We start from the raw sequence: 22,604 nt of genomic DNA on the forward strand, positions 1-22,604 counted from the left end.
CAAGGATCTGTAGTAGGAGCAGTGGGGACCACAGGGATTTGTAGTGGGGACCACAAGGATCTGTGCCGGGAGCAGTGGTGGCTACAAGGATGTGCGCCGGGACCAGTGGGGGCCACAAGGATCTGTAGTGGGAGCAGTGGGAGCCACAAGGATCTGTTGTGGGAGCAGTGGGGGCCACAAGGATCTGTAGTGGGAACAGTGGGGGCCACAGGGATTTGTAGTGGGGGCCACAAGTATCTGTAGTAGGAGCAGTGGGGGCCACAAGGATCTGTACCGGGAGCAGTAGGGGCCACAAGGATCTGTACCGGGAGCAGTGGGGGCCACAAGGATCTGTACCGGGAGCATTGGTGGCCACAAGGATCTGTACCGGAAGCAGTGGGGACCACAAGGATCTGTACCGGGAGCAGTGGTGGCCACAAGGATCTGTACCGGGAGCAGTGGGGGGCCACAAGCATCTGTAGTAGGAGCAGTGGGGATCACAGGGATTTGTAGTGGGGGCCACAAGGATCTGCGCCGGGACCAGTGTGGACCACAAGGATCTGTCCTGGGACCAGTGTGGACCACAAGGATCTGTCCTGGGACCAGTGTGGACCACAAAGATCTGTACCGGGAGCATTGGTGGCCACAAGGATGTGTAGTAGGAGCAGTGGGGACCACAGTGATTTGTAGTGGGGGCCACAAGGATCTGTACCGGGAGCAGTGGGGACCACAAGGATCTGTGGCGGGAGCAGTGGTGGCTACAAGGATCTGCACCGGGAGCAGTGGGGACCAGAAGGATCTGTACCAGGAGCATTGGTGGCCACAAGGATCTGTACCGGGAGCAGTGGGAGCCACAAGGATCTGTAGTAGGAGCAGTGGGACCACAGTGATTTGTAGTAGGAGCAGTGGGGACCACAGGGATTTGTAGTGGGGGCCACAAGGATCTGTACCGGGAGCAGTGGGGACCACAAGGATCTGTGGTGGGAGCAGTGGTGGCTACAAGGATCTGTCCTGGGACCAGTGGGGACCACAAGGATCTGTACTGGGAGCAGTGGGGGCCACAAGGATCTATCTTGGGAGCATTCGTGGCCACAAGGATCTGTACCGGGGGCAGTGGGGGCCACAAGGATCTGTAGTAGGAGCAGTGGGGACCACAGGGATTTGCAGTGGGGGCCACAAGGATCTGTACTGGGAGCAGCGGGGACCACAAGGATCTGTGCCGGTAGCAGTGGGGACCACAAAGATCTGCGCCGGGACCAGTGGGGGCCACAAGTATCTGTGCCGGGAGCAGTGGGGCCCACAAGGATCTGTAGTGGGAGCAGTGGGGGCCACAAACATCTGTACAGGGAGAAGTGGAGACGATAAGGATCTGTACGGTGAGCAGTAGGGACCAGAGGGATTTGTAGTGGGGGCCACAAGGATATGTTGTGGGAGCAGTGTTAGGACCGATTCTTATTAATCTATTAATGAACTTTGTGGATGGAATTGAAAGTAAAGTGACACAATACTATGTAGGATAATAAAGATGGATTTTGGTAAGACCTTACCTGTAAAATCCTTTTCAGCGAAGGAAGGAAGGGAGACACAGATCCATTACTAGTGGGTGGGCTCCGCCTACCCACTAGTAATGGATCTGTTTCTCCCTTCCTTCCCTTCTGCTGCTGAAACACTGAGCTTGACGGTACGATATTACAGGATGATCTGGATAAGGTGTCTGCGTGGGAAAACACTTGACAGATAAAGTTGAATGTTGATAAATGCAGAGTAATGCACCTAGGACGGAGTAATCCTATTGCTGTATATACATTAAATGGGAGTATACTCGAGACTACAGAACAGGAGAAGGACTTGGGTATTCTGGTTACAAATAAGCTGAGCAGCAGTTCTCAATGTCAGGCGGCAGCTGCAAAAGAAAACAAGATTTTAGGATGTATAAATGTAAGAGATTTTGATCTTCGTTGTGATCATTGGTTACAGCCCGTCCCCATTTACAATCATTAGTTGTATCTTTATGCTATTCTTGTTGCCCAACACATATTGGGCCATATTTAACCTGATACAGATGCTGCATTGTCATATAGCCTGGGCCATAGGGTAGGAAGACTCCAAGGGCTGCTATGGGTTGGCGGTACTGTGGTGGCGTGTGTCAGCTGCAGTGAATGTAGGTAACAAGACGGCAATGAACAAGGCTTCGGGCATCCGGCATGCACAACGTGAAAGACACTCATAATTACAAGTGGAAAGTAACTCTTGCTGCAATTTCCCAATAATTATCTACGCCCTGGAGGAAACAACGGAGGCAATTTTCACAAAAAAGGTCAAGACTACAGGGAACATTTACTCTTTGCAAGGCATCTATGTACAGTAAGCCATCAGTTTTTTTTTAAGATGGACAACCCCTTTAATAGAAATTGTGACTTCTTGATGATTAGACTGAGAGAAAGAACCCCCTCTTTACCCCATGGGCTCCCCTCCAGTGCGATCATGGGGAGTCAATGGGTTACATGGCAGCTTATTGTACACTTATTAGACCCAAAACGCTGTTTAGAAAGAAAATGCTGTGATGGCCAGAAATCAGGCTGATAACAGTGAGCAATAGCTGCTGCTTAAACCCTTCCTGGACAGCATCCTAAGCCATGGTCCTGGTCAGTGCGGGCTGTCATTTAGTCTGATGGCAGCTGTCACGCCCTGACGGTGTCATCTCTATGTTGGAAAGGATCATTTCAGCAGATACAAGGAAGCTGTAAATCATTTACTGCCAGTCAGTGATCGCCGCCAGCATCCTTACATGTGACCACGGTGAAAATTCCTGCAAAACTGTGCGGCTGTTCTAGGGGAAAGGTTTCCCTTCTATCTTTACAGCCATTTGTATTGTAAGTGCATCTAGAATACAAAAATGAAGGTACTTCACAAAAACCCATAAAAAAAATGCATTGGCCTTGCTATCCCCATGCCTAACAAGATAAAAGATATGTCAGGAGCTGCCCTGATACTCATGCTCTGTACATCTGCTGCTTATGAGCGGGTGGTTTCTTTTCACTAGCATTCTGACAGCACTATAGGTGCTAGAACAACAAAAAAAAACATTTACTGTAATCTGCCATGTTGTCTCTGCTGCTAGAGACGGATTATGCTTGACATTAGGCAGCTAGATGGCAAAGAGACACTTTGTGGTTGTCATTTAGGAGTGATTTTTTGGGGGGAGGGAGTAAGCATCATTTTCTAAATAAAGTGATTTTCAGATTGTTTGTTTATTCCATTTATTCCATTATCGATTAAGGTTTCTGATATGACAGCGACCTTTTAAATACAGTATGTTTTTCCTTTTTGTGTCTGGTGCTGCAGTCACACTAAGTACGTTCTGTCTTGTTTCTGCCAACTGTCTGTTACTCACAGGCTGAGACTTCCTCTCTTCTCACTTCTAAGGGGATGTGGATCATGTGCGCGTCACATAACACTGACAAGAAGTAGGGACGCCACCAAAAGCTGAGATTTTTTTATTTCCATTTTCTGTCAGTGAATGAAAACCTTCGTATGCCCCATTCACATGTACTCGTGAGACGATCCGTTTTTACTATCCGTGTGGTTTTCTGTTGGCCGTCTAAGTGTACGAGTGCACCATCCGTGTGCCGTCAGTGTACCGGATTAGAATGCAGAATAGAAATGACAGATTTTTAGGTGTTAAAGATGTGCAAAGATAGAGATAGATATCCGTGAGATACAGTGGTGGCCAAAAGTATTGGCACCCCTGCAATTCTGTCAGATAATACTCAGAGGTATTCAAAGAAAAGAACACGGTCCCTACAGTCAAACATGGTGGAGGCTCCCTGATGTTTTGGGGTTGCTTTGCTGCCTCAGGCACTGGACTGCTTGACCGTGTGCATGGCATTATGAAGTCTGAAGACTACCAACAAATTTTGCAGCATAATGTAGGGCCCAGTGTGAGAAAGCTGGGTCTCCCTCAGAGGTCATGGGTCTTCCAGCAGGACAATGACCCAAAACCCACTTCCAAAAGCACTATAAAATGGTTTGAGAGAAAGCACTGGAGACTTCTAAGGTGGCCAGCAATGAGTCCAGACCTGAATCCCATAGAACACCTGTTGAGAGATCTCAAAATGGCAGTTTGGAGAAGGCACCCTTCAAATATCAGGGACCTGGAGCAGTTTGCCAAAGAAGAATGGTCTACAATTCCAGCAGAGCATTGCAAGAAACTCATTGATGGTTACCGGAAGCGGTTGTTCGCAGTTATTTAGGCTAAAGGTTGTGCAACCAAGTATTAGGCTGAGGGTGCCAATACTTTTGTCTGGCCCATATTTGGAGTTTTGTGTGAAATGATCAATGATTTGATTTTTGCTTCATTCTCTTTTGTGTTTTTTCCTTGCAAGCAAATTAAATTAAGAAAATAATACCAAAGAATTTGTGATTGCAATCATTTCCAGGAAGAAACTGAGTATTATCTGACAGAATTGCAGGGGTGCCAATACTTTTGGCCACCACTGTATATAATTTGTGCCGTGTATGTGTTGTTTACTATACATGTATTAACCTAATAAATAAATAAATGAAAAAAAACGTCATGGGGTCGGTCACCCCTATTTTTGATAACCAGCAAAGGTAAAATAGACAGCTGTGAGATGAAATTATCAGGCTCAGAAGGTCCATGGTTATTGGGCCCTTGCCTGCCGAAATTACGGCCAATTATATATCTCATGGAAACCTATCATCTATTTACCCCATATCTATCTATCCCATATCTATGTATCCGATATCTATCTATCCACCCATATCTATCTATAGTTATCTATCCATCATCTATCTCATATCTATCTATCCACCCATCTATCAATCTATCCATCTACTGCTTCTACCATCTATGTATATATATATATATATATATATATATATATATATATATATATATATACAGTGGGTACAGAAAGTATTCAGGCCCCTTTAAATTTTTCACTCTTTGTTTCATTGCAGCCATTTGGTAAATTCTAAAAAGTTCATTTTTTCTCATTAAAGTGCACTCTGCACCCCATCTTTACTGAAAAAAAACAGAAATGTAGAAATTTTTGGAAATGTATTAAAAAAGAAAAACTGAAATATCACATGGTCATAAGTATTCAGACCCTTATATCTTCTATCATAAGTATTCAGACCCTTATATCTTATATCATAAGTATTCAGACTCTATATCTTTAACACCTAATAATCTGTCATTTCTATTCTGGATGATATTCCGATATGTGTCACACTGACGGCACACGGATGTTACACGTATGTCATCCCTGTGCAATACATATTGTCATCCGTGCTGCCGGAAAAGAAAACGGACATGTGTATATGTGGGTCACACGCCCTGTGTGAAAACACGGACATGTGCGCAGCCCCATATAATATAATATAATGGGTGTGCGTGTGTACATGTATAGACGGACGGCACATGTACAGGAAGCAGACGCGTGCCGGGGTCTTACATGAAGTGGCCGGACGCTCCTATAGACTTAGCCCTGTGGACAGCTGAGGAGGATAATCCCATAAGGTCAAATAATAGGGTTTTTTACCCCACACATTTTATCTACAATGATGCAAATAGGAAATATTTGGAGTCTTGAATTTTAATTTCTGGAAAAACTTATGAAATTAGAATATGAAGCCTAATATTATACCTGATACCCTAAGGCCTCACTCAGACGTCCATTGTTCTTACATATGAGAAAAACGGACCAATTATTCTGATCAGACCTTGATCCCAGTGTGGTTCTCATGTCATCCGTTTTTCTCCTATGTGAATGTCCGTGATGTCACCTGAGTGCGGTCAGAGTTTTTCACGGAGCCGTTGCCAATTTTCTTCTGACCCATGGATCAAAATTGGACATTTCTTGGTGATCTTCATTGGGGGAAATGTGAACGGCACCATAGACTATCACAGGTACGGAGGCTATCCATGAAAATCACGGATAGCACTTGGATACGAACGTTGGACGCCTTAAAATGATGTTTCTTATAGTGATGGAGTTTTTTAAAAAATAATATGTCTCAGTGTTTCAGAAGCAAAGTTTTGCCACAAAGCCCGGCTTGTACACCCCCTGCGGGTACCACGTAGACATTGCCGTCACAAGTTCTCTTGGGGTCCAGATGAAGTAGTTGATTATTGCTGCGGCTCACAGAGCCGTATTCCCACAGCTGGTGGCGGCGGCTCTTGCCCTGCTTGGCGATGAGGTAGCATTGCTCTATGTCACCTGTATGGAGAGTGGAGGCGCCGGGCGGTGGGAGGAACAGTCCAGGGACGTCAGGGTCAGGATCAAAGGATCCCTTCTGCATTCCAAGAAGGACCCCTGAGAATAAAGGATAACGCTGTCAATGGACATCAGACTGGAGAATATATTACATATACATGTTTTAATGATTAAGAAGGAGCCTCCTAATATATCTTGGGCATTTCTGGCAATCCAAGGGCCAGAACGTCAAATCTATGCCAGACCATGAGCTGGAAAATTACGTGTTCGGTCTCATTCACGCGTCCGATTTTCGCATAAAAGTGCTATCCATGAATTTCACAAATATCACTCGTACCCGTCATAGTCTATGGGGCCATTCATATGTCCGTGCTTTTTCACAGAACGAGAAGTCAGCGGAGACATGTCCGATTTTCATTGGAGGGTCGGATCAAAATTGGCAATGCAAGTCTACGGGTCTGTAAAGAACTTGGACTGCACTCTGATGACATCCGAGTGCATTCCGATACTCATCGACTGACATAATGACTGACAAAAATTTCTCCACGTACCAATAAATCGGATGACACTCGGACCGATCAAACACTGATCAGAATAATCTGATCTCATTTTTCTCGTACGTGGAATAAACAGATGTGTGAATGAGCCCTGCGTGTCTGAGGCTGTGGGAGGCACCACACAAGTTGGCGAGAGCTGCATGAAGTAGAAAAAGTTGCAAACTATTGCAAACATATGGCATAACTTTATCAGCCATTAATAATTTCCCCTCCCATGTGTCTCCTTACCTGAAATAACGGCCCAGTGTGCCCGGTGTCCGTCTCTCTGGCACGGCTCGTGATTGAAGTCCTCGTCGTATCTGTACAGGCTGTTAAATACTTAGATACACAAATATTTCTGATAAAATTCAATATCCAAAGCAAATTAAATGTAAATCCGGGACTATAAATCACATCGGTCTATGGCTGGGCAACATGAGAAGAGTTCATTTTTACTTTATACACGACTGCTGCCACCTAGTGGCTATAAAGAAATAAGCAGCCTATAGTATAGATACATTTTTCATTTTGAATTATCTTCATACTGTTAAGTGCAAGAGAGTAAACTTGGGTAGAGGAATAGTATCAGGAGACGCACGTCCAGTCTACATAATGTGTTCCTATGGAAAAGGATACGGGATGAGGACAGGAAGCCCGGCAGTGAGGTGAGCCAGGATTCTCTCTCTGTTCTCTCCTTCCATTCCCCCCGTCAGTAGTTCACAGTGACAGCCAAAAACCTCCTCTGCTAGGCGGGACATGTTATCCGCTAGGACATAATAGAATATCATGTTATTTATGCAATTACCTCCTATATTACTTACAGGCATAAAGTGCATTATTATACCCACAGGCAACACTCACCTGAGAACATCTCCCCATGGACGGTGTATCCTCTTGAAGTTGCCACTTGTACAATGTAGTCGAGCGTCACCTCGTGGTTATTGCTCAGTACTCCCCCTGCCATCCACAAGGCAACAAGTCCGCACCTGCCAGCACAATATGTGGATCAGGGTGATATACATTGTTCTAACAATGTTTTTTTTTTTGTGTATTTTGGGTTGTTTCCTTGTTAGGCTCAGTTCACATTTATACTCTGCATTCTGCTGGACGTATATGCCTGAAATGCAAAAACCTATACCCAGATGTACTGTATAGGGCAGTAATGGATAAGACGTAGTCAAAAAAAATACTTGCTAGGCTACGTTTTGTTAGGTTTACATCGCATTGCAATTTTTTTGGCAGTGCAAAAAAACCCCAACTTTTTCTGTCCTGTCTTTTTCTGAGAGCTGTATTGAAACTTACAGCGGTACTGTACTAACAGCTCTACTACTACTGCGAACTCCTGTACATTTCAATATGTCTAAAACATATACCGGCTGTAGATAAGAAAAATATATATTTTTTATGAAACTAACAGCACTACTACTACTATGTACTGCTAACTAACAGAACTACCACTACTATGTACTGCTAACTAACAGCACTGCTACTACAATGTACTAACTAACAGCACTACCACTACTATGGACTAACTAACAGCACTGCTACTACTACTATGTACTGCTAACTAACAGCACTACTACTACTATGTACTGCTAACTAACAGAACTACCACTACTATGTACTGCTAACTAACAGCACTGCTACTACTATGTACTAACTAACAGCACTACTACTACTACTATGTACTGCTAACTAACAGCACTACTACTACTATGTACTGCTAACTAACAGAACTACCACTACTATGTACTGCTAACTAACAGCACTGCTACTACAATGTACTAACTAACAGCACTGCTACTACAATGTACGAACTAACAGCACTGCTACTACTATGTACTAACTAACAGCACTGCTACTACTATGTACTAACTAACAGCACTACCACCACTATGTACTAACTAACAGCACTACTACTACTATGTACTGCTAACTAACAGCACTACTACTACTACTATGTACTGCTACCTAACAGCACTACTACTACTATGTACTGCTAACTAACAGCACTACTACTACTACTACTAACTAACAGGGCTACTACACTACTATGTACTGCTAACTAACAGCACTGCTACTACTATGTACTGCTAACTAACAGCACTACTACTACTACTACTAACTAACAGGGCTACTACACTACTATGTACTGCTAACTAACAGCACTGCTACTACTATGTACTGCTAACTAACAGCACTACTACTACTACTAACTAACAGGGCTACTACACTACTATGTACTGCTAACTAACAGCACTGCTACTACTATGTACTGCTAACTAACAGCACTGCTACTACTATGTACTGCTAACTAACAGCACTACCACTACTATGTACTAACTAACAGCACTACCACTACTATGTACTGCTAACTAACAGCACTACCACTACTATGTACTAACTAACAGCACTACCACTACTATGTACTAAATAACAGCACTACCACTACTATGTACTGCTAACTAACAGCACTGCTACTACTATGTACTGCTAACAGCACTACCACTACTATGTACTAACTAACAGCACTACCACTACTATGTACTGCTAACTAACAGCACTACCACTACTATGTACTGCTAACAGCACTACCCCTACTATGTACTGCTAACTAACAGCACTGCTACTACTATGTACTGCTAACTAACAGCACTGCTACTACTATGTACTGCTAACTAACAGCACTACCACTACTATGTACTGCTAACAGCACTACGACTACTATGTACTGCTAACAGCACTACCACTACTATGTACTGCTAACAGCACTACCACTACTATGTACTGCTAACTAACAGCACTGCTACTACTATGTACTGCTAACTAACAGCACTGCTACTACTATGTACTGCTAATTAACAGCACTACCACTACTATGTACTGCTAACAGCACTACCACTACTATGTACTGCTAACAGCACTACCACTACTATGTACTGCTAACAGCACTACCACTACTATGTACTGCTAACTAACAGCACTGCTACTACTATGTACTGCTAACTAACAGAACTACCACTACTATGTACTGCTAACAGCACTACCACTACTATGTACTGCTAACTAACAGCACTGCTACTACTATGTACTAACTAACAGCACTACCACTACTATGTACTAGCTAACAGCACTGCTACTACTATGTACTGATAACTAACAGCACTGCTACTACTATGTACTGCTAACAGCACTACCACTACTATGTACTGCTAACTAACAGCACTGCTACTACTATGTACTGCTAACTAACAGCACTACCACTACTATGTACTGCTAACAGCACTACCACTACTATGTACTGCTAATAGCACTACCACTACTATGTACTGCTAACAGCACTACCACTACTATGTACTGCTAACAGCACTACCACTACTATGTACTGCTAACTAACAGCACTGCTACTACTATGTACTGCTAACTAACAGAACTACCACTACTATGTACTGCTAACAGCACTACCACTACTATGTACTGCTAACTAACAGCACTGCTACTACTATGTACTGCTAACTAACAGAACTACCACTACTCTGTACTGCTAACAGCACTACCACTACTATGTACTGCTAACTAACAGCACTACCACTACTATGTACTGCTAACTAACAGCACTGCTACTACTATGTACTAACTAACAGCACTACCACTACTATGTACTAACTAACAGCACTGCTACTACTATCTACTGCTAACTAACAGCACTACCACTACTATGTACTGCTAACAGCACTACCACTACTATGTACGGCTAACTAACAGCACTACCACTACTATGTACTGCTAACTAACAGCACTGCTACTACTATGTACTGCTAACAGCACTACCACTACTATGTACTGCTAACTAACAGCACTGCTACTACTATGTACTGCTAACTAACAGCACTACCACTACTATGTACTGCTAACAGCACTACCACTACTATGTACTGCTAACAGCACTACCACTACTATGTACTGCTAACTAACAGCACTGCTACTACTATGTACTAACTAACAGCACTACCACTACTATGTACTAACTAACAGCACTGCTACTACTATGTACTGCTAACTAACAGCACTACCACTACTATGTACTGCTAACTAACAGCACTGCTACTACTATGTACTGCTAACAGCACTACCACTACTATGTACTGCTAACTAACAGCACTGCTACTACTATGTACTGCTAACTAACAGCACTACCACTACTATGTACTGCTAACAGCACTACCACTACTATGTACTGCTAACAGCACTACCACTACTATGTACTGCTAACTAACAGCACTGCTACTACTATGTACTAACTAACAGCACTACCACTACTATGTACTAACTAACAGCACTGCTACTACTATGTACTGCTAACTAACAGCATTGCTACTACTATGTACTGCTAACAGCACTACCACTACTATGTACTGCTAACTAACAGCACTGCTACTACTATGTACTGCTAACTAACAGCACTAACACTACTATGTACTGCTAACAGCACTACCACTACTATGTACTGCTAACAGCACTACCACTACTATGTACTGCTAACAGCACTACCACTACTATGTACTGCTAACAGCACTACCACTACTATGTACTGCTAACTAACAGCACTGCTACTACTATGTACTAACTAACAGCACTACCACTACTATGTACTAACTAACAGCACTGCTACTACTATGTACTGCTAACTAACAGCACTGCTACTACTATGTACTGCTAACAGCACTACCACTACTATGTACTGCTAACTAACAGCACTGCTACTACTATGTACTAACTAACAGCACTACCACTACTATGGACTAACTAACAGCACTGCTACTACTATGTACTGCTAACTAACAGCACTATCACTACTATGTACTGCTAACAGCACTTTCCACCACTATGTACTGCTAACAGCACTACCACTACTATGTACTGCTAACTAACAGCACTGCTACTACTATGTACTAACTAACAGCACTACCACTACTATGTACCGTATATTCCGGCGTATAAGACGACTTTTGAAGACTGAAAAATCTTCTGTCTAGTCTGGGGTCGTCTTATACGCCGGTAATGCTTTTGAACTTTCAGAAATTGACATGCGGGGATACTCTGGGGGTGTTAATAAGCTGCCGTGGCCGTATCCCTGCCATGTCGGAGTTAATATAAGGTGGAGGGAGTTAAAATACGGCGGCGGTAGGTCCAGATAGTCAGCGCTTCTGTGCTGAAACGGACACATCGCTGCGTATTCCCAGCTCCGGACACAGCGCAGGGCTTCTGTGCCGACAGCTTTCACTTGTCACAGAAGCGCTGCGCTGTGTCCGGAGCTGGGAAGTTCGCATCGCTTCTGTGACAATATATGAAAAGCCGGCAATTCAGCAGCGGCATAAGCCGGCACCCGACAATTTAGAATAGAAAGAATAGAGCTTCACACATAGATTAGATAGATAGAAACATGTCAGTCACATATATATGAAGTACAGTGACAGTGTTGCTTACTGTACTTGTCATTTAGTGTAAAGGATTTATTAAAACAAATAATAGTGTTTTCATGCACCGTCTCTTTAAAAAAGCCGGCCGGCAATTCAGCATCTGTACCCGACAATTTAGAACAGAAAGATAGAGCATCACACATAGATTAGATAGAAAGAAACATGTCAGTCACATATATATGAAGTACAGTGACAGTGCTGGTTACTGTACTTGTCATCTAGTGTTAAAATAACGGATTTATTAAAAAAAAAATTGGCGTGGGGTTCCCCTTAATTTTAGTCTCTAGCGGAGGTTAAGCAGACAGCTGGGGCAGATGTTTGAAGCCTGGGAAGGGGATAATACCCACGGAGCTTCCCAGGCTACTAATATCAGCCCCCAGCTGAATACCTAGCCTTTACTAGCTATTAAAATGGGGGATCCCAAAAAAATGACGTGGGGTCCCCCCTATTTTAATAGCTAGCAAAGGCTAGGCAGACAGCTGGAGGCTGATATTAATAGCCCAGGAAGGGAGCCATGAATATTGGCCCCCTCCCAGGCTAGAAACACCAGCCGTCAGCCGCCCCAGAAATGGCGCATTCATAGGATGCGCCAATTCTGGCACTTAGCCTCGCTCTTCCACGCTGCCCTGTAGCGGTGGCAGTGGGGTAATAGGGCTGGGGTTGATGTCAGCTTATAATGCCAGCTGACATCAAGCCCAGGTTAGTAATGGAGAGGCGTCTATAAGACACCCCCATTACTAACCCCATAGTCAAAGTTAAAAAAAACACAAACACCCAGAATAAACTCCTTTAATTGAAATAAAGACACAAATCTTTATTGTTCTAAATTAAACCATACTTACCATCACGCCCATTCCAGCTGAAGCCAACGATCTCCTGCAATAAAAGAAAAATAATAAAGCAACCTCATCCTTACCTTTCCATGGTTCCCACGACAGCTCCAGCTCTGCTACATCGAGATGACAGGCTGGACCGCAGCAGAACGCTGCCATCCAGCCTGTCATCCCGCAGACACTGAGAAGCGCAGGCATGCTTGCGCTCCTCAGTGTCTCGCTGTGACGGCATCCAGATGAGCCGACAATGAACTCAGCTCACCTCCTGGACGTCCGTCACTGACAGCGTGGGAAACTTCTACTGCGCATGCGGGAAGCAGGAGAATTTTCCCACGCTGTCAGTGACGTGCATGAGGTGAGCCGAGTTCATTGGACATGATCTCGGCTCATCTGGATGCCGTCACAGTCAGACACTGAGGAGCACAAGCAAGCCTGCGCTTCTCAGTGTCTGCGGGATGACAGGATGGATGGCAGCGTTCTGCTGCGGTCCAGCCTGTCATGTGAATGTAGCAGAGCTGGACGGGTCCTGGGAACCATGGAGAGGTAAGGATGATGTTGCTTTATTATTTTACTTTTATTGCAGGAGATCGTTGGCTTCAGCTGGAATGGGCGTGATGGTAAGTATGGTTTAATTTAGAACATTAAAAAATTGTGTCTTTATTTCAATTAAAGGACTTTATTCTGGGTGTTGTGTTTTTTTTAATTACTTTACTAGAAATTCATGGCGGTCATGTCTAATATTGGCGTGACCCCATGAATTTCGGGCTTAGGGCCAGCTGATAATGCCAAGCTGGCCCTAACCCCTTTATTACCCAGTGAGCCACCGCACCAGGGCCCTGGATGAGTTGGGTACAGCGCCAGAAGATGGCGCTTCTATGAACGCGCCATTTTCCGGGGTGGCTGCGGACTGCAATTTGCAGCGGGGGGGGCCCAGAAAGCTTGGGCCTCCCTGCGCTGCAGATTCCAGCCCCCAGCTGCCTAGTTGTACCTGGCTGGACACAAAAATAGGGCGAAGCCCCATGCATTTTTTTTTTTAATTATTTCATGAAATAATTAAAAAAAAAAAGGGCTTCCCTATATTGTTGTCTCCGGCCAGGTACAAATAGGCAGCTGGTGGTTGGGTGCAGCCCGTTCCTGCCTGCTGTACCTGGCTGGACACAAAAATATGGCGAAGCCCACGTCAACAGTTTTGGGAAAAATTAATTACAAAATTAATAATAATTTAGGGACTGCATCTTTATTAACCCCTCAATTGTCATTTAGTGTTAAAATAAAGGATTTTTTAAAAAGAAAATTGGCGTGGGATCCACCATCATTATAGTCTCTAGCGGAGGTTAAGCAGACGGCTGGGGCAGATGTTTGAAGTCTGGGAAGGGGGTAATACCCACGGAGCTTCCCAGGCTACTAATATCAGCCCCCAGCTGAATACCTAGCCTTTACTAGCTATTAGAATGGGGGACCCCCCCAAAAAATGACGTGGGGTCCCCCCTATTTTAATATGTTTATGAGTGACAGTTTTCCTGCTATATACCTGCATGTCATAAGAATTTAAATTAAAAAAGGACCATGTTAAATTCAAATCTGTTTTTTTTTAATTTTTACCGGTGTTTGGTATGCGTTGGAAAAGGGGTAGTCTTATACGGTGAATATATCCTAAACTCTATATTTTAACAGGAAAGTAGGGGGGTCGTCTTATACACCAGGTCGTCTTATACGCCGGAATATACGGTACTAACTAACAGCACTGCTACTACTATGTACTGCTAACTAACAGCACTACCACTACTATGTACTGCTAACTAACAGCACTACCACTACTATGTACTGCTAACAGCACTACCACTACTATGTACTGCTAACAGCACTACCACTACTATGTACTACTAACTAACAGCACTGCTACTACTATGTACTAACTAACAGCACTACCACTACTATGTACTAACTAACAGCACTGCTACTACTATGTACTGCTAACTAACAGCACTACCACTACTATGTACTGCTAACTAACAGCACTACCACTACTATGTACTGCTAACAGCACTACCACTACTATGTACTGCTAACAGCACTACCACTACTATGTACTGCTAACTAACAGCACTGCTACTACTATGTACTGCTAACTAACAGCACTACCACTACTATGTACTGCTAACAGCACTACCACTACTATGTACTGCTAACAGCACTACCACTACTATGTACTGCAAACTAACAGCACTGCAACTACTATGTACTGCTAACTAACAGCACTGCTACTACTATGTACTGCTAACTAACAGCACTACCACTACTATGTACTGCTAACAGCACTACGACTACTATGTACTGCTAACAGCACTACCACTACTATGTACTGCTAACTAACAGCACTGCTACTACTATGTATTGCTAATTAACAGCACTACCACTACTATGTACTGCTAACAGCACTACCACTACTATGTACTGCTAACAGCACTACCACTACTATGTACTGCTAACAGCACTACCACTACTATGTACTGCTAACTAACAGCACTGCTACTACTATGTACTGCTAACTAACAGAACTACCACTACAATGTACTGCTAACAGCACTACCACTACTATGTACTGCTAACTAACAGCACTGCTACTACTATGTACTAACTAACAGCACTACCACTACTATGTACTAACTAACAGCACTGCTACTACTATGTACTGCTAACTAACAGCACTGCTACTACTATGTACTGCTAACAGCACTACCACTACTATGTACTGCTAACTAACAGCACTGCTACTACTATGTACTGCTAACTAACAGAACTACCACTACTATGTACTGCTAACAGCACTACCACTACTATGTACTGCTAACTAACAGCACTGCTACTACTATGTACTGCTAACTAACAGAACTACCACTACTATGTACTGCTAACAGCACTACCACTACTATGTACTGCTAACTAACAGCACTACCACTACTATGTACTGATAACTAACAGCACTGCTACTACTATGTACTAACTAACAGCACTACCACTACTATGTACTAACTAACAGCACTGCTACTACTATGTACTGCTAACTAACAGCACTACCACTACTATGTACTGCTAACAGCACTACCACTACTATGTACTGCTAACTAACAGCACTACCACTATGTACTGCTAACTAACAGCACTGCTACTACTATGTACTGTTAGTTAGTACATAGTAGTGGTAGTGCTGTTAGTTAGTACATAGTAGTAGCAGTGCTGTTAGTTAGCAGTACATAGTAGTGGTAGTGCTGTTAGCAGTACATAGTAGTGGTAGTGCTGTTAGCAGTACATAGTAGTGGTAGTGCTGTTAGTTAGCAGTACATAGTAGTAGCAGTGCTGTTAGTTAGCAGTACATAGTAGTGGTAGTGCTGTTAGCAGTACATAGTAGTAGCAGTGCTGTTAGTTAGCAGTACATAGTAGTGGTAGTGCTGTTAGTTAGCCGTACATAGTAGTGGTAGTGCTGTTAGCAGTACATAGTAGTGGTAGTGCTGTTAGTTAGCAGTACATAGTAGTAGCAGTGCTGTTAGTTAGTACATAGTAGTGGTAGTGCTGTTAGTTAGTACATAGTAGTAGCAGTGCTGTTAGTTAGCGGTACATAGTACTGGTAGTGCTGTTAGCAGTACATAGTAGTGGTAGTGCTGTTAGCAGTACATAGTAGTGGTAGTGCTGTTAGCAGTACATAGTAGTGGTAGTGCTGTTAGTTAGCAGTACAGAGTAGTAGCAGTGCTGTTAGTTAGCAGTACATAGTAGTGGTAGTGCTGTTAGCAGTACATAGTAGTAGCAGTGCTGTTAGTTAGCAGTACATAGTGGTAGTGCTTTTAGCAGTACATAGTAGTGGTAGTGCTGTTAGCAGTACATAGTAGTGGTAGTGCTGTTAGTTAGCAGTACATAGTAGTAGCAGTGCTGTTAGTTAGTACATAGTAGTGGTAGTGCTGTTAGTTAGTACATAGTAGTAGCAGTGCTGTTAGTTAGCAGTACATAGTAGTGGTAGTGCTGTTAGTTAGCAGTACATAGTAGTGGTAGTGCTGTTAGTTAGCAGTACATAGTAGTGGTAGTGCTGTTAGTTAGCAGTACATAGTAGTGGTAGTGCTGTTAGCAGTACATAGTAGTGGTAGTTCTGTTAGTTAGCAGTACATAGTAGTAGCAGTGCTGTTAGTTAGCAGTACATAGTAGTGGTAGTGCTGTTAGCAGTACATAGTAGTGGTAGTTCTGTTAGTTAGCAGTACATAGTAGTAGCAGTGCTGTTAGTTAGCAGTACATAGTAGTGGTAGTGCTGTTAGCAGTACATAGTAGTGGTAGTTCTGTTAGTTAGCAGTACATAGTAGTAGCAGTGCTGTTAGTTAGCAGTACATAGTAGTGGTAGTGCTGTTAGCAGTACATAGTAGTGGTAGTTCTGTTAGTTAGCAGTACATAGTAGTAGCAGTGCTGTTAGTTAGCAGTACATAGTAGTAGCAGTGCTGTTAGTTAGTACATAGTAGTGGTAGTGCTGTTAGTTAGTACATAGTAGTAGCAGTGCTGTTAGTTAGCAGTACATAGTAGTGGTAGTGCTGTTAGCAGTACATAGTAGTGGTAGTTCTGCTGGTTAGCAGTACATAGTAGTAGCAGTGCTGTTAGTTAGCAGTACATAGTAGTGGTAGTGCTGTTAGCAGTACATAGTAGTGGTAGTGCTGTTAGCAGTACATAGTAGTGATAGTGCTGTTAGCAGTACATAGTAGTGGTAGTGCTGTTAATTAGCAATACATAGTAGTAGCAGTGCTGTTAGTTAGCAGTACATAGTAGTGGTAGTGCTGTTAGCAGTACATAGTAGTGGTAGTGCTGTTAGCAGTACATAGTAGTGGTAGTGCTGTTAGTTAGCAGTACATAGTAGTAGCAGTGCTGTTAGTTAGCAGTACATAGTAGTTGCAGTGCTGTTAGTTTGCAGTACATAGTAGTGGTAGTGCTGTTAGCAGTACATAGTAGTGGTAGTGCTGTTAGCAGTACATAGTAGTGGTAGTGCTGTTAGTTAGCAGTACATAGCAGTAGCAGTGCTGTTAGTTAGCAGTACATAGTAGTGGTAGTGCTGTTAGCAGTACATAGTAGTGGTAGTACTGTTAGCAGTACATAGTAGTGGTAGTGCTGTTAGTTAGCAGTACATAGTAGTGGTAGTGCTGTTAGTTAGCAGTACATAGTAGTAGCAGTGCTGTTAGTTAGTACATAGTAGTGGTAGTGCTGTTAGTTAGTACATAGTAGTAGCAGTGCTGTTAGTTAGTAGTACATAGTAGTGGTAGTGCTGTTAGCAGTACATAGTAGTGGTAGTGCTGTTAGCAGTACATAGTAGTGGTAGTGCTGTTAGTTAGCAGTACATAGTAGTAGTAGTGCTGTTAGTTAGCAGTACATAGTAGTAGCAGTGCTGTTAGTTAGTACATAGTAGTGGTAGTGCTGTTAGTTAGTACATAGTAGTAGCAGTGCTGTTAGTTAGCAGTACATAGTAGTGGTAGTGCTGTTAGCAGTACATAGTAGTGGTAGTTCTGTTAGTTAGCAGTACATAGTAGTAGCAGTGCTGTTAGTTAGTACATAGTAGTGGTAGTGCTGTTAGTTAGTACATAGTAGTAGCAGTGCTGTTAGTTAGCAGTACATAGTAGTGGTAGTGCTGTTAGCAGTACATAGTAGTGGTAGTTCTGTTAGTTAGCAGTACATAGTAGTAGCAGTGCTGTTAGTTAGCAGTACATAGTAGTGGTAGTGCTGTTAGCAGTACATAGTAGTGGTAGTGCTGTTAGCAGTACATAGTAGTGATAGTGCGGTTAGCAGTACATAGTAGTGGTAGTGCTGTTAATTAGCAATACATAGTAGTAGCAGTGCTGTTAGTTAGCAGTACATAGTAGTGGTAGTGCTGTTAGCAGTACATAGTAGTGGTAGTGCTGTTAGCAGTACATAGTAGTGGTAGTGCTGTTAGTTAGCAGTACATAGTAGTAGCAGTGCTGTTAGTTAGCAGTACATAGTAGTTGCAGTGCTGTTAGTTTGCAGTACATAGTAGTGGTAGTGCTGTTAGCAGTACATAGTAGTGGTAGTGCTGTTAGCAGTACATAGTAGTGGTAGTGCTGTTAGTTAGCAGTACATAGTAGTAGCAGTGCTGTTAGTTAGCAGTACATAGTAGTGGTAGTGCTGTTAGCAGTACATAGTAGTGGTAGTACTGTTAGCAGTACATAGTAGTGGTAGTGCTGTTAGTTAGCAGTACATAGTAGTGGTAGTGCTGTTAGTTAGCAGTACATAGTAGTAGCAGTGCTGTTAGTTAGTACATAGTAGTGGTAGTGCTGTTAGTTAGTACATAGTAGTAGCAGTGCTGTTAGTTAGTAGTACATAGTAGTGGTAGTGCTGTTAGCAGTACATAGTAGTGGTAGTGCTGTTAGCAGTACATAGTAGTGGTAGTGCTGTTAGTTAGCAGTACATAGTAGTAGTAGTGCTGTTAGTTAGCAGTACATAGTAGTACCAGTGCTGTTAGTTAGTACATAGTAGTGGTAGTGCTGTTAGTTAGTACATAGTAGTAGCAGTGCTGTTAGTTAGCAGTACATAGTAGTGGTAGTGCTGTTAGCAGTACATAGTGGTGGAAAGTGCTGTTAGCAGTACATAGTAGTGATAGTGCTGTTAGTTAGCAGTACATAGTAGTAGCAGTGCTGTTAGTTAGTCCATAGTAGTGGTAGTGCTGTTAGTTAGTACATAGTAGTAGCAGTGCTGTTAGTTAGCAGTACATAGTAGTGGTAGTGCTGTTAGCAGTACATAGTAGTAGCAGTGCTGTTAGTTAGCAGTACATAGTAGTAGCAGTGCTGTTAGTTAGTACATAGTAGTGGTAGTGCTGTTAGTTAGTACATAGTAGTAGCAGTGCTGTTAGTTAGCAGTACATAGTAGTGGTAGTGCTGTTAGCAGTACATAGTAGTGGTAGTGCTGTTAGCAGTACATAGTAGTGGTAGTGCTGTTAGCAGTACATAGTAGTGGTAGTGCTGTTAGTTAGCAGTACATAGTAGTAGCAGTGCTGTTAGTTAGCAGTACATAGTAGTGGTAGTGCTGTTAGCAGTACATAGTAGTAGCAATGCTGTTAGTTAGCAGTACATAGTAGTAGCAGTGCTGTTAGTTAGTACATAGTAGTGGTAGTGCTGTTAGTTAGTACATAGTAGTAGCAGTGCTGTTAGTTAGCAGTACATAGTAGTGGTAGTGCTGTTAGCAGTACATAGTAGTGGTAGTGCTGTTAGCAGTACATAGTAGTGGTAGTGCTGTTAGTTAGCAGTACATAGTAGTAGCAGTGCTGTTAGTTAGCAGTACATAGTAGTGGTAGTGCTGTTAGCAGTACATAGTAGTAGCAGTGCTGTTAGTTAGCAGTACATAGTAGTGGTAGTGCTGTTAGTTAGCAGTACATAGTAGTAGCAGTGCTGTTAGTTAGTACATAGTAGTGGTAGTGCTGTTAGTTAGTACATAGTAGTAGCAGTGCTGTTAGTTAGCAGTACATAGTAGTGGTAGTGCTGTTAGCAGTACATAGTAGTGGTAGTGCTGTTAGCAGTACATAGTAGTGGTAGTGCTGTTAGTTAGCAGTACATAGTAGTAGCAGTGCTGTTAGTTAGCAGTACATAGTAGTGGTAGTGCTGTTAGCAGTACATAGTAGTAGCAGTGCTGTTAGTTAGCAGTACATAGTAGTGGTAGTGCTGTTAGTTAGCCGTACATAGTAGTGGTAGTGCTGTTAGCAGTACATAGTAGTCGTAGTGCTGTTAGTTAGCAGTACATAGTAGTAGCAGTGCTGTTAGTTAGTACATAGTAGTGGTAGTGCTGTTAGTTAGTACATAGTAGTAGCAGTGCTGTTAGTTAGCAGTACATAGTAGTGGTAGTGCTGTTAGCAGTACATAGTAGTGGTAGTGCTGTTAGCAGTACACAGTAGTGGTAGTGCTGTTAGCAGTACATAGTAGTGGTAGTGCTGTTAGCAGTACATAGTAGTAGCAGTGCTGTTAGTTAGCAGTACATAGTGGTAGTGCTGTTAGTTAGCAGTACATAGTAGTGGTAGTGCTGTTAGCAGTACATAGTAGTGGTAGTGCTGTTAGTTAGCAGTACATAGTAGTAGCAGTGCTGTTAGTTAGTACATAGTAGTGGTAGTGCTGTTAGTTAGTACATAGTAGTAGCAGTGCTGTTAGTTAGCAGTACATAGTAGTGGTAGTGCTGTTAGTTAGCAGTACATAGTAGTGGTAGTGCTGTTAGTTAGCAGTACATAGTAGTGGTAGTGCTGTTAGCAGTACATAGTAGTGGTAGTTCTGTTAGTTAGCAGTACATAGTAGTAGCAGTGCTGTTAGTTAGCAGTACATAGTAGTGGTAGTGCTGTTAGCAGTACATAGTAGTGGTAGTTCTGTTAGTTAGCAGTACATAGTAGTAGCAGTGCTGTTAGTTAGCAGTACATAGTAGTGGTAGTGCTGTTAGCAGTACATAGTAGTGGTAGTGCTGTTAGTTAGCAGTACATAGTAGTAGCAGTGCTGTTAGTTAGCAGTACATAGTAGTGGTAGTGCTGTTAGCAGTACATAGTAGTAGCAGTGCTGTTAGTTAGCAGTACATAGTAGTAGCAGTGCTGTTAGTTAGTACATAGTAGTGGTAGTGCTGTTAGTTAGTACATAGTAATAGCAGTGCTGTTAGTTAGCAGTACATAGTAGTGGTAGTGCTGTTAGCAGTACATAGTAGTGGTAGTTCTGTTAGTTAGCAGTACATAGTAGTAGCAGTGCTGTTAGTTAGCAGTACATAGTAGTGGTAGTGCTGTTAGCAGTACATAGTAGTGGTAGTGCTGTTAGCAGTACATAGTAGTGGTAGTGCTGTTAGCAGTACATAGTAGTGGTAGTGCTGTTAATTAGCAGTACATAGTAGTAGCAGTGCTGTTAGTTAGCAGTACATAGTAGTGGTAGTGCTGTTAGCAGTACATAGTAGTCGCAGTGCTGTTAGCAGTACATAGTATTGGTAGTGCTGTTAGTTAGCAGTACATAGTAGTAGCAGTGCTGTTAGTTAGCAGTACATAGTAGTAGCAGTGCTGTTAGTTTGCAGTACATAGTAGTGGTAGTGCTGTTAGCAGTACATAGTAGTGGTAGTGCTGTTAGTTAGCAGTACATAGTAGTAGCAGTGCTGTTAGTTAGCAGTACATAGTAGCGGTAGTGCTGTTAGCAGTACATAGTAGTGGTAGTGCTGTTAGCAGTACATAGTAGTGGTAGTGCTGTTAGTTAGCAGTACATAGTAGTAGCAGTGCTGTTAGTTAGCAGTACATAGTAGTAGCAGTGCTGTTAGTTAGTACATAGTAGTGGTAGTGCTGTTAGTTAGTACATAGTAGTAGCAGTGCTGTTAGTTAGCAGTACATAGTAGTGGTAGTGCTGTTAGCAGTACATAGTAGTGGTAGTGCTGTTAGCAGTACATAGTAGTGGTAGTGCTGTTAGCAGTACATAGTAGTGGTAGTGCTGTTAGTTAGCAGTACATAGTAGTAGCAGTGCTGTTAGTTAGCAGTACATAGTAGTGGTAGTGCTGTTA

At 42.8% G+C, this 22,604-nt stretch overlaps 1 protein-coding gene across 5 annotated transcripts in view; it reads right to left on the reverse strand.

The window, feature by feature from the left end:
• Positions 1-5,582: 5,582 nt before the first annotated feature.
• The window catches only part of ACTMAP (actin maturation protease), a 421,926-nt gene continuing 404,904 nt past the window's right edge, over positions 5,583-22,604 (reverse strand). For all 5 annotated transcript variants that reach the window (XM_073641496.1, XM_073641495.1, XM_073641499.1 and 2 more), the window contains 4 exons: positions 7,619-7,743; positions 7,394-7,523; positions 7,007-7,077; positions 5,583-6,320 (listed from right to left, as the gene is read on the reverse strand). In XM_073641496.1, the coding sequence (XP_073497597.1) occupies positions 6,022-6,320; positions 7,007-7,077; positions 7,394-7,523; positions 7,619-7,743 (625 nt within the window). In that variant the 3' untranslated portion in view covers positions 5,583-6,021. The remainder of the gene's footprint in view (positions 6,321-7,006; positions 7,078-7,393; positions 7,524-7,618; positions 7,744-22,604) is intronic.

Source organism: Phyllobates terribilis, unplaced genomic scaffold, assembly GCF_046119375.1.
Source record: "Phyllobates terribilis strain yellow unplaced genomic scaffold, ASM4611937v1 Scaffold_7__3_contigs__length_470593459, whole genome shotgun sequence".
Classification (NCBI taxonomy): Eukaryota; Metazoa; Chordata; class Amphibia; order Anura; family Dendrobatidae; genus Phyllobates; species Phyllobates terribilis.